General features: G+C 50.9%; 3 protein-coding genes across 3 annotated transcripts; 1 reads left to right on the top strand and 2 right to left on the bottom strand.

Annotated features, from left to right (window-relative positions):
* Positions 1-170: 170 nt before the first annotated feature.
* On the top strand, positions 171-1,714 carry ASPBRDRAFT_51340 (uncharacterized protein; the record flags this gene model as incomplete). The annotated part of the gene is made up of 2 exons (XM_067626707.1): positions 171-327; positions 492-1,714. 2 exons carry the CDS (start codon positions 171-173, stop codon positions 1,712-1,714), a joined length of 1,380 nt encoding a protein of 459 aa, XP_067482860.1.
* Positions 1,715-5,903: 4,189 nt separating this feature from the next.
* Positions 5,904-6,575, bottom strand: ASPBRDRAFT_61960 (uncharacterized protein; the record flags this gene model as incomplete). Its single annotated transcript, XM_067628347.1, has 3 exons — positions 5,904-6,280; positions 6,450-6,536; positions 6,557-6,575. 3 exons carry the CDS (start codon positions 6,573-6,575, stop codon positions 5,904-5,906), a joined length of 483 nt encoding a protein of 160 aa, XP_067482859.1.
* Positions 6,576-10,715: 4,140 nt separating this feature from the next.
* ASPBRDRAFT_116830 (chaperonin-containing T-complex subunit CCT4) lies at positions 10,716-12,640 on the bottom strand (the record flags this gene model as incomplete). Its single annotated transcript, XM_067617020.1, has 6 exons — positions 10,716-11,570; positions 11,624-12,196; positions 12,248-12,277; positions 12,329-12,414; positions 12,486-12,537; positions 12,593-12,640. 6 exons carry the CDS (start codon positions 12,638-12,640, stop codon positions 10,716-10,718), a joined length of 1,644 nt encoding a protein of 547 aa, XP_067482858.1.
* Between the last annotated feature and the right edge of the window lie 153 nt (positions 12,641-12,793).

Here is a 12,793-nt window from a genome sequence, read left to right as displayed (position 1 = left end):
GACTGACCGTGTGTTGCCTTGTCTGGTTGCTCATCTCATCACCGCTGCTTCTTCTTCTTCTTCTTCTGCATCTGCCTTCTTATTTATTCTTTACTACTACTCGACTACTTCACTCCTCTCCTCTCATCATCTCGTCAGTCTCTCCCCCTCCGTTATTCCTCTTCCTCATCATGCAACCCAACCACTATGACCTGCTGGGTCAGGTGCACGATGACCCTCGATCGGTCGGGCGACTGACGCGAGACGCCCATCAGCCGCCGTCGCGCGAGCCTCACGCCTTCCAACAGTCCCGGTCGCCTGCTGCTGTTGCGCCCACGAGATCCGAAGGTGCGTCATCCTGGTTTTCTCTCCCCAGATATTTGCCCTACGCCTGGCATGTTCTGCACCTTTCCCCTGCATCTTCCCATCCCGATCTGCATGCATTGCCAGCTCTCTTTCAAAAGCCACCATTGCTTGTATCACCACCATGTACTCACTACGTTACTATATAGATTCCTGGATCGAGGTCTCCTCCCAGCCCTCCTCCTCTTCCCTCTCCTCGGCCGGCACCAACGACGATATTATCACCACAGGGCTCCGCGTCCAGCAGAATGAAGCCGGTGCATACCATCGCAGCCGACGGCGCCGTCTGCAGCGGCTGGCGGCTGTCACCACCGCTCAAGTCGATTACTCGTCCCGCGAACAAAGCAGCAGCCAGGACGAATACGAGGAGAGTGAGAGCGAGTCCGACCGCGTCCTCAGCAGTTCCAACGAGGACATGGTTCGTCAAGCTTTACCCACCCCGTTCGTTCCGGGCCCGGGCCCCTCTTCAACCGCCTCCGATGAAGCAAGCGATGAGGAGGATGATGATGACAACTCGACGGCGTTGGGGATGCGCATGGGTTCGGCTCCCTTTGTCCCTCAGCCCAACGTCTTCTCGCACCCGCCTGCATCTCAGAACACTTGGAGACACCGCTCACAGCCCAGTGAGGTGTCCAACTCCAGCCGTCGCACCGCGATCCGCAGAAACTCTCAAGCAAGTATACGCTCCGCACGGAGATCCTCCCAGCAACATAGTCCTTTCAATATGATCTCACCGTCCCACCATGCGGATCACGATGCCGCGCTGCGGGCCAGTCTGTCCACATTACTCTCCTGTGCCGCTGCCGCGCGGGGTCTGCCCAAATCCGACCCTGCCCCCTCACAGGCCAGTCCTTCGCGGGGCCACCCATCTTCCTTCCGCTTAGTACCGGAGTCAGTAGCGATGGGAGGAGAAGTCGGCGAGGAAGCCGTAGGGACGGCGGATGCGACTGTCCCCACTCGCACCCCGCGGCAGGGACCCACCCCGCAGCCGGTGGCCGCATACTCGCCGCTTGATGCCCAGTCGGGCCCTCGAGCCAAGCGGCGGTCCAGCCTATCCAAAGAACGTAGCCACTCGTCCGCAAAGAAGGGTCGTCGAGCCAGCATCGCGGATGCTTCGACCGCCAGTCCCACTGTCATGACCTGGGTGATCAGCGCGGGGGTTGTCGTCCTGTTTTCGGCCATCAGCTTCTCCGCCGGCTACGTACTGGGCCGCGAAGTCGGCCGCCTGGAGGCCAGCACGGGAATGACCGTGGCTGGCGATACCGGCGTTCCCGGCAGAGCAGCAGCGGGTTGCGGCCAAGAAGCAGTGCGAGGTGGTCTCAAGCGCATCCGCTGGGGATCGGGAACTTCGGGGTCGGGCATTATTGCGTGACTGACCATATACATTGCATCTAGTTTTGGTTTATATGAGTGCTAACGATAATGGTGATTTACGGGATATGAAGCTATGACTTTTGGTGCGGTACATTCGTTGACTGCTTTTCCTATGTCTCCTCTCCTTGGAATGACGGATTGCATGCATAGCAAGGCTTTCCGGTCGTTTGGTCTCTGATATGTTCTTGGATCATTTGTGGAGCCCATGGGTGCGATGCCGCGAGGAAAAGTAGTTGTCTGTTGGAATATGGATTGGCGTTTGGAGTGAGTAATTAGTTGCAGTTATACCCCTTTACCCCCTGACAGCTAGTCAATACACGAGTAATTTGACACCACTGAACAATACCTATCTACGAAGTAGCCCAGCAAACAGTAAGGACATGTCAACCTGACAGCAGGGAGTAGTAATATTCCTTCCCACTTAGAATTAATACATCGATCGAGCAAACCACCAACAGTAACAGTGTATCTCACCAAATCGTATCCAGTGTCTAGTTTCTCCCATCCATCGACAAGAATATTCTCAAAACATTAATCCCAAAGTCCAATCCCTTCTATTTTGTACTTCCTGTCTTCTTTCATCCCCTGAACACAAGAACCCCCCCAACCCCTCCATGGTATTTCCGCTGCGAAGGATATGTAATATGAACAGAGAATACCTCTTCATCTGTCATGGACACAACAATACAACAATCCAACAAAGTGCTATGATCCAAATATTTCCTTCCTTTCAAAATATTACCCTTAAAACCCGGATTAAGCTCCTTTCTAGCTTTGATATAATCCCCCCTCCCCTCCTCTTCCTCTTCCTGGCTCTCAGGTTGTGATGCCCCGTGATCATAGTATGGGAACGGTGCTGTGGCCCTGGAAAGTCATCCACCGTGAGCCAAGCCAGATTTTGCTTTGGTCTTTGAAGCCATGGATAATCACAGGCAAGCCGAGGAAGAGCATGATGGGACATTCCACATTGCGGTGAGGTGTCGTGTATATATACCCTTCTTTGGGGTTTGTGGAGTTAACATGTCTATTGCATTTCCCTGGGCGATGGATGCTTGGCAGATGGACCCGTCTAAGGGTTTTTTTTTTTTTTTTTCTTTGACTGGACGTATTGGCGTCTTCGGCTTTTGGGTGATCACCATCTTCGATAGAGTGGCTGTTATGCTGTTGACATTTGGTGGATTTATGTCCCTTTTCTTTGTGCTCGGCACGGCACAGCTGGCGTTTTGGCTGCTTGACTATGAAAAGGTATCACGGATGGTTTCGCAACCCCAACCCAGAGGTTTCATAAGAGAAATCAGAAGTGAGACAGACAATGGTAGTATTCCCATTTACGAGCATTGTCCATGTTCAGCTGAATCCGCATCATCATGATGTAGGGGAGGACATGTTGTATATGTCCAATGTAGTCTCGGATGCATGCAGTGGATAATCGGGATGATGATGGCATACACTCATATGAGCTAGGTTCAAGAAAGCGAAGCATACGTCGGTGGGTTGATCGAGAAAACAATGTCAAAAGAGGATAGACGGGACGATGAATCGGACTTCTGACTCTGATTCTTCTTCTTTTTCTCCGAATTTCCAGGTTCAGTCATTAATGTCTGGAGCAAGTCAATCCGTCTGCTCTTCGCCAATTTTATTCCAAGGTAGTAAGTAGATCATTCCACTGAGTATCAGCGACGATGGCTTTGAGTCCAGGACATTATCGGTAGATAGAATCTGGCGTTGCGGATGATCCCTTATCTCGGTTGTAGCCTAGCTTAGCTTGCATCTGAAAACATCCAAGTCCCAGATCCTTCCTCTCAGAGATGTATCGCGTCTGAGGTCCTCTCTTTGACGGTAAACCCTGCTAGTCGACCAGACCTTTTCTCGTTTTGGGCCTGTTTCATCCTCGTGGGTTTGTATCTGCCGCAGGCCGAGATTCATGAGCCATGGGATATCTCTGGTCGAATCCAGCTCTAGTAGCTGCAGCTTTAGGGAGAGCAAAGCAAGTTTGGAGGATGTGGTTAACCGCACCAAGTAGAGCAGCCAGCCAGCCAGCCAGAATGTCTGGCAGATTGTGTTGCGAGTATAGTTTGGTGACTGCACCCAGGAAAGGAGTAACAGCAGCGCCGAAGAGTTGATTCAGACCGCATGATATATAAGAGTAATATCGGCTTGCAAAGAAGAACGGAAGGTGGACTGGCGGGTATGCCTTCAAGCATGGTAGGTAGCCACTGCGTGTTTCTGCGGCATCGCATCTTCGATATGCTCTTTGTCGCTTCGGTCGCTTCGAGGATAAGGTATGTTGTTGCTCCGATTCCTCGTAAGGAGGTTATAACGGACTGGACCAGACTTGCAGAGTAGAATGTGCGGACTTGATGAAGACTCATTTTATGAGTGTTGAAGAACAAGTGGTCTGTGAGACGACCATGGACCGATCCACTTCTGCATCACCTTTTCTGCCTTGTTGTTGGATATCACGACTCCGGACCAGAGACCACCGCGCTGAGAAGGACTGACCTCGTAAGACACTAGAACTGAGAATACCACGCCCGTCCGTCCGTCTATCACAGGTGCCATGAATGATTTTGACAGCCACATTGCCAGATTCGGGAACTCTATGGTATCCTCCAGCTAATGCTTCTTTCTTACTCGGTCGGTCTGTATCTCATTGGCGCGGGCTGAGTGAAATGGCTAGACTGAGGAACTCAAGCCGTCCGTCCGTCCAACGCAATCTTTCAATAATTTGACAGAGGCGTTGGAAGGCCGGAATCGGTACAATGGCTCCTACTGCTGCTTGCTGCTCGCTGCTCGCTTCCCCCGTGGCTTGCCAGTTTGGCGTGACTGAGTGAGATGGCTAGACTGAGGAACTCAAGCCGTCCGTCCGTCCAACGCAATCTTTCAATAATTTGACAGAGGCGTTGGAAGGCCGGAATCGGTACAATGGCTCCTACTGCTGCGTCTCGCTCAGCCTGAGGCTTCGCCAGCTTGGCGTGACCGAGTGAGAGGACAAGACTGAGGAACTCAAGCCGTCCGTCCGTCCAACACAGTCTGGTCAATGATTTGACAAGAGGCGTTGGAAGGCCGAGATCGGAAACAATGGCTCCTACTATTGCTTGCTTCTCACCTAGTCTGGAAGCCTGGAAGCTGGACTGGCCTCGCCGCTCTGGCGCGATTGAGAAAGATGCCGAAAGACTGAGGAACTCAAGCCGTCCGTCCGTCAAACGTAGTCGTGTCAAATGTTTTGACAGAGACGTTCGAAGGCCGGAAGCGGAACAATGGATCCTACTGCTGCTGCACCTCGCTCAGCCTTAAATCGAGAGTGGTTTTGGCTGAGTGGGACACAAGACGAAGAACTCAGGCCGTCCGTCCGTCCAACACAGTCTGGTCAAGGATGACCGAGGCGTTGGAAGACCGGAATCGGAAACGATGGCTCCTACTGCTGCTTGCTCCCACTCAGCCTGAAGGCAGGCCCGTCCGTCTGTTTGTCGTTTGTATCATATGATATGATAGATGTCCAAGTCGAAAGGCCGAAGTCGGGAATGTCTTCGATGATGTTTTGTATATGGGATCCGAGGGAGTTGATTTTCAGTGACTGCTCAGTTTGTCTCGGCTGGCTGGTGGCTAGAGTAGACGCGTTGCTGCGATTGGGCTGAAGATAGATATAGAGGGTTCTTGTTGTTTTCTGGTCTTTTCTTTTCTTTTTTTCATTTATTTATTTAAATTCTTCTTTTCTTTTCTTTTTTTTTTCTTTTTTCTGTTTATCTTTTTTTTTTTTTTTCTTTTGTTTTTCTTCGATCTTTCTTTGGGGTTCTGTGGAAAGTAATTGGTCCAAGAGGGTATGAGGTCTGAGGTCTGAGATTGCGCTCTGATGTCGGACATGAAGGGTATGAAACCGAGTGGTCTGGAGACGAACTTCGATGCAAGAAACGAGAACGAGGCAATTAAGATTCAAGCCGACCGACAATGGTTGAAAACAGCGACTTGACTTGACAGCAGGTGAAGTTGATCCTGCCGATGTCGATGCTAGCGAGCATTGATCACAGGGAGCTTCCAAGGCGTATGGCACCCCTTTTATCGAACGCTGGGAGCGCAGGCTCTGCGCGAAGAAAGGTACAACGCGTAAGCTAGCATTCCGATTGAGGAAGCGTTGCGCTATCTTCTCTTTATATGTTGCGGATCGATGATCCGACTAGGAGAGTTGGTCACTCGTATATAGTCCGAACGGGATACCTTCGGGAACTCTTCTCCTCTTGTAGAAGAGCCATGGCGAGATATCCACAGGCTGATGGGATACCAGCACTTTTGAGGAACCTTCGATGAGGTTCCACATTAGAAAGAACCGGTGAGTTGTTGTATATAAAATGTACCGCGGCACCAGTTTGGAGGAGCTGGTCTTTGCGGTATTGTTCTGCTTTCGATAATGCCCACGCCTGAAATCGCTGAGATAAGACCACCAGGGGAGCGACCATGATAGGGGAAGATGAAGCGCAGGGCCGGGGGAGCAAAATCCCCTGGAAATCATCTCTCTCAGGTTGTCCCGGACGTTGCTGTAAGGTTCTCTCGCGTGCAGCAATACTGTCTGCATCGAATATATGTATACGAGTAATACTCGTTGGCGTCGCCCAGCACCAACAGCCAGGGAATGGGAGAATCTTCCTAAGGGCGAGAGCACAGTCAGTTCAATGAATGGCGGCACAAAGATGAAAGTCATCGACTTTTGATGGGAAAAAGCAAGAATAGACACGTACTGTTTCTGTGTGCTGGGATGGCTGCATTGGAGATTGCATCTGCGAGATAGCCATCTTCCTCGTTCTTTCGGTTGACCGAAATTGCCTCTGACGGTCAGCACACATACCATTCAAACGGGTTGCCATGATTTGGTCATACTTTTCACGAAGTCAGGAGGCCACTGAGAAGAGCAATGAGCACAGGCAGCTCGTAGGCGCCCTATATTCTTCTTCATCACGAGGTTGTTGCTCTTCAGAAGCAAATGAATTTTCGAAACGCAGCTCAGTGAGAGTGGGAATAATTGCGGTAGAGTGTGAGGAGAGAACAACGATGAAAATGCTTTCCCGCCTGGATATATGGCTGGAATCTAGTGTTGCCTCTCTTTGTCATGAGACATTCACTCAGCAAGTGAATGGCGGCAGGCGGCAGCGATGGTATTGTCAGTCAACTATTCACAGTGTTAGTTTCTGAGTGCTCAGATTGCTGTCATCTATCATAGCTCCAACGGTGTGTGAACCTTGCTAAAGCCATAACTAATTGATGCGAGCACGAAAATGCTTTCGGCGTCCAAGTCTATCGCCGTAGAGAAGAGAAACAGGGACCGATCAAGCACCATCTGAAATGATGACACTGCATGCATTTTGGATGTAGAGTTGTGGGAAGGAAGTGGAGATTTGCAATACTGACTATAGGTATCATACTCCAAGGACTGATGGATGGGTGTATTCTCTATTTCTGGGAGAATACCAGCTCCGGTGAATGTAGAGCAAACTGCCGTTGTCTTCATCTTTGTTTGTGCAAAATCTTCCCGGTTGATCTTCACCATTCGCCTCGTGCAACACGCGCTGTAGAATGCGGCACAGTCCGTCATCGAAGCAAGTATGTAAGGAATCCCGTCGATATGTGGTGGAAAAGCAAACAGTCTCAGACGGCGGTAGTAGTTAAGAGCGACTGTCAGCACATAGATACCACCTGGATGGACATCGTCTCGTGGCATTATTCGCAGGCTGGACCAATGTGATGTTGGGAAGGCATGTTTTCCCGACAGGATTCCATCCTGGAATGTGCGTATTTGGCCGACTGCCTTGTTCAAGTGTTATCTTCAACCGAAACCAGGCCATTGCCCATAGTACCATATGAGCTTAATTGCCTCGTAGTTCGAGAGTGTGTCTGAACTCGGCTTTCACCTGCCTAGTGCTCTGTTGGGTTGTACCTGTTCCTGAAGAAGAGGAAACAGTGGACAATGGCGACGCGGACGCCCATCTAGAGCAATGTGAACAGCCCTGAAGAAAGACAGATGTTCGCTGTTCACGTTATCAAGATCGTTTTCGTCCAACGGACCTGAAGGTATTCTTCGGAGGCACCATAATCAAGATGGACCAGTTCCCTAACCAGCGTGTATTAGACCCAATAGACAGGGGCAACATGCGAGCCAGATTATAACGTAGTCCTGTAGCGTAGGGCAAAACACTATGTGTGTTATAGGTGTAGCAAGCTTCTGTGACGGGCTGTCATCTCTATTGAATAGAGAGCACACTGACCAAGGACATCGAACAGATCGTGGATCCACTCGAGTCAGGCGCTGCTCCGACGCTTTGTCGTGCTCGATCAGCAACGTATGCTCTGATGCTTGAGTATACTCAATCCCGCACATTGTCGATCCCAGGGTCATTTCTGTTCCCACCGCATTGAAAAGGAGCAAAATGACATTGTACTGTGAGCGCCAAGATACTATTGTCCTCTCCGATAAGAAACAGGTGCTCTCTGTATGCACTGTGTGGACAAGAGGGCCAGGCTCCTAAGATTTCGGATTTTGTCGGTCGCAACAATCTCAGAAGAGTGCTGACCACCAGGATAGGTATTGCAGCAAGTTACACTGGTCACGCCTAATCCCTCTTTTGCGTACTTGCGCTTCTTGCACTTTACCGATCTCACTTGCGTTGCTTAAGCGGACTTTTCCTTCGGGTATATATCTCTTTGATGCGTTGAAGACTTTGAAGTCGCTCCAGGCATCGGAAAGCAATATCCCGTGCCCCTGCCTCCTCGCTCGTCGTGCACGCTGCAGTTGGGTTCTTCGATCAAGGACCGGTGAGTCAGGCCCTGTCATGAGCTTCCGCTGCAGTAGAGGCAGCTCATCTGAACTCAGAACACTGACTGCATGATGTATGTATATATGGTCCACCCAGTTCTGTGTCCCGGATGCAGGCGTGGCTGGCGGAGAGAGCAGTGTAACAGAAAATCCGCAGTCAGAAGCAGTATGATATACTAAGAAGATTTAGACTGACCACCGCAGGACGAGTGTCCATATTTGTTCGCGGTGCTCCTGTGTAGCGTAAAGCACCTTGCAGGGCAGAAACAGCGCCCGACACGGAGACTTTAGGGGTTCTCGCATCGCCTATTTAGACTGGAATGGCAGGGCTTGCGTCGTCCCGCCCATGGTGTTTCTCTGACTGCATCAGTGATCGTCCTTTTCATAATTCAGGCGGAAGATCTCATTCAGTTGCTGATGTACCGAGCATAATGGGAGAAGTAAAGCACTGTTCACTCAGCTGAGCAGATGTATAATTCCACGCCATACCATGTGAAGACGTAGCGGACCCGTACTCGGCCGGAGACAGGAAATTTGCATGCACTTCGCTGGTTGGAACTTTTGCCCAGTATCGTAGGCTGCAGCAGGGTTGGCTACCACGGAGAACACACAGCACTTGATGATGAGTGTGCTGCTGTGAACGCGTAGGGCTGGTTGCTCACGTCGTTGATGTTGTATGGGCAGTGACGAATTCTTTGCTGCATACGGCCGTTTCTCAGTGCTGTGTAGTGCGTAGCACCGGTAGTTGGATTTCGATACTGCTCAGTTCGGCGATGAAGGTTTGCCAGAACATCCCAATGCCTTGATCTCACCTGAAGGAACGTATCCAAGGCGCGGAGAGCAGTAAGGGAATATCATAATCCTTTTGGGGTGTCTTAAGAGCCTCGCACTAAATCCAAGCATCTGACGTGCGCAGCAGGCATCATGTCGTCGACACCAGATGCCTTCGTATTAGAAGCAGATCGGTGAATAGTCGGAGCACCAACAATAAGGGCTTTGGAGAAGCCATACAACGCATCGTTTATGACTTCCCAGATCCTATATAGGTCCGGATGGATGAGGAGTATTCTTCGAAGAACCCAGCCATGGGGGTTTCTCTTTTGGGTTAAACAGGACAGCATAACTGCGACTCTTTCATCATACATGGCTGCCATAGGAGTAATAGCCAGTAGGATGAACTGGGAAGAACCGTCCCAGGTATTCTTCTCAAGAGCCAGCGGACGGATCGTTATGTCCTTGCCCAGTGGTGAGATGGCACATTAGAGGCGAACGCTGTGTCTTGTACCCTCAGCCATCCCATCTTAACGAAGATATAGGATGCTATTCAGATCGTATTTGAATGCGGGAAGAGGTATGACATCTTGGTCGATCTGTTATAAGCACCATTTCTGGAAGACAAAGATGAGCCTTCGACCTTTCCGTTAAGGTCCATCACTTGACTAATGGTCTTGAAGTTGTTAGACATGCCTGGATATAAGGAGCCATACTGACCAGCGTGCTTCTGTGGCCTTTGGTAATTCGGTGCACAACAGGACACCTCCAAGAGAGGGTTGGCCAAATGCTGTAATCGAGTGAGGAGGTTATAGAATAAATGTCCATGTTCTAGGACCCGAAGATACTACATACAACATGTATGTGTATCTCCCATGACGCGAATGGTAATTGAAGCGGTAGGATAAAGGTACATTCGGTGAATATTGAAGGAATTCGAAAAAAGAAACCATTATATATGCATGCTCTCCATGATGAGTGCTAATGACTGGCTGGACTGGAGAGAAGAAAGATGAAGGAGAGGGAGGGGAGATGGAGCCTGCCTTTATAGCCAGTTTTCCACCCACATGATCTGCTGGTTAATAATGCAATTAAATAAAAATTGGGTTAATTCCGGCGATGTGATGAAGCAACCTGGTAAATATCAACGTGAATCGGATGATGGGTCGAAGTGACACCAAATCTTTCCCTCAAGCGTGGTATGCACTGCAGCCAGGGTGAAGAGTCAGGGCTATGAATGAGATGCATCATTAAATGTTGAATACCGTACAGAACTTCTACGATGAATACATACTAGGAATTGCATGACGATGATTATGTGCAATTGGACACAACACTGATCTATCTTTTGAACATGGTATGATTGATAATTACTCGTCATAGTACACCACCTGGTTTACTTTTCCGTTTCACTCCGCACCATCACTCACCGCGACAAAGCAATGTCATCAATTCTCATAATCATCTTCACTGTCTCAGCAGCCAGCTCAATCGCGCTGGTACTCACCAGGAGCGGCTGAAGGATGTTCTCCTCAGTGATGTCGTCCTTCACGCCACCACTGCGGATGCTGACTCCTGCGTTGTGCTGGCCCTGGGCATGGCGGTGGCGCAGTTCAGTGACCACCTTGATCGAGTTCAGACCGGCATTCTCTGCCAGTGTGGTGGGAATGACTTCCATGGCATCGGCGAATGCCTTCCAGCAGATAGCCTCCGTGCCAGTGAGCTGACGAGCACGCATGGCAAGGGCATGGGCGATCTCAATTTCAGGAGCACCACCACCAGCGATGAGGGCGCGCTTCTTCACCAGACAACGGATGACACAAAGAGCATCGTGAAGGGAACGCTCCGCCTCGTCCAGGATGAGGTTGTTGGCGCCACGAGCGACGATCGAAACGGTCTGATTGGCGGCGGCAGCGGGGGTCTTGATACCGGTGACCTTCACGTAACGAGCACCAGACTGCTGCACTTCCTCAACCAGGTCGGCAGTACCCAGCTTGTCCTCGGTGAATGAGTCGATGTTGGCGACGGGCTTGCAGCCCAGACTCTTGCAAAGGAACTCGACCTCATCACGCTCGATGTCCTTGACAGCGAGAATCTTGAGACGAGAAAGGAAGTGGAGGGAAAGGTCGTTGACGGCATCACGGAGGATCGACTTCTGGATCAGGAGGACATTGCACTTGGTCTTCTGGATCTTCTTGACCATGTTAAGGAGGTATTGGCGCTCTTCCTTGAGAATCTTGTCCATCTGGCGGTAGTCGTTCACGACAATCTGGTTCTCCATCTACAAGCCAGTGTCAGTATACCTTTCCCTGTTCAAGGGGTCGTCAAACCTACATCAGGCTTAGGCGGGCTGAGCTGGAACTGAATCAGACCTATCCGGGCCTTTTCAATTCTGGTAGGACCACCGCTGCTCTTGATGACCTGCTGGTTCAGAACCAAGCCATCAACCATCTCACTGTCCTCAATCGTTCCGCCAACCTTCTTCACTATACGGATATTCCGGAGGTCCACGTTCTCGGCGGTCTTGGGGTCGACAACCTTCAACACGGAATCCACGGCCATAGGACCGAGGAGGCCGGAGTGCTGCGAAACAATCTTGGAGGAGAGGGAGGTGGAAGCCGCCTGAAGGAGGGTGGAGCGGTCCGTCAGGTTGATAGGGCGAGACATGTTGTGGAGGATTTCGACAGCGGCGGCAGCGGCTCTTTGGAAGGACTCCGAGATGACGGTGGGATGGATACCCTTTCCAAGCAGGCGCTCTGCGGCACCGAGCAGGCTTCCAGCAATAACGACAACTGAGGTGGTACCGTCACCAGCCTCGACATCCTGAGCCGCACTGAGATCGACCAGCATCCTAGCGGCGGGGTGCATGACGCTCATATCCCTCAACATGGTGTTTCCATCGTTGGTCTGCGGGGGTTAGCGGGGTGTGCAAGTCGGTATACGGAGAGGTGATCGTACGATGATTGTGTTTCCCTTGGGCGTTTGGATCTAATACTATGTCAGTCACGGAACCTCCATACTAGTAGACATGTTTCCTACCATCTTGTCCATACCCCTGGGTCCCAAAGACTGCGTTGCGGTTAGCCCCTCATTTGTCATTTCGATATCGAAGCAAGCATACTGTTCTGATGGCATCGGCGACGGCTAATTGCAATTAGTACTCGAACCCCTGATCACTCCCAGAATAGATACATACCTCTAGCAGCCAGGATGTTGGACGTACGGACAGCCATAGGCTTCTCCTTGTCCTGCAGTCTATCAGAAAACGGCCCACACGTATTTCTCTCCGCAAAAAGGACGCACCTTGAAAGCATTGTTGCCGGGGGCCGGCTGGGAGGCTGTCGACGCCATGATGAAAGTAGCTACGATATAAACACCGTAGATTGATGAAACCGGGGAAGTTAAAGAAGGGTGGGTGAGGCGAGGGGATCCAGAACCTGGAGGCGGCTCTGGGAATTTCTTCGGTGTTGCGTTTTGGGCGGTGTTGCTGCTGGGCTTGGCGGC

The sequence above is a fragment of the Aspergillus brasiliensis genome (genome assembly GCF_001889945.1).
Source record: "Aspergillus brasiliensis CBS 101740 unplaced genomic scaffold ASPBRscaffold_2, whole genome shotgun sequence".
NCBI classification, from domain to species: Eukaryota; Fungi; Ascomycota; class Eurotiomycetes; order Eurotiales; family Aspergillaceae; genus Aspergillus; species Aspergillus brasiliensis.
The sequence above is the reverse complement of the archived record's forward strand: the minus strand, read 5'-3'. Positions and strand labels throughout refer to the sequence as shown.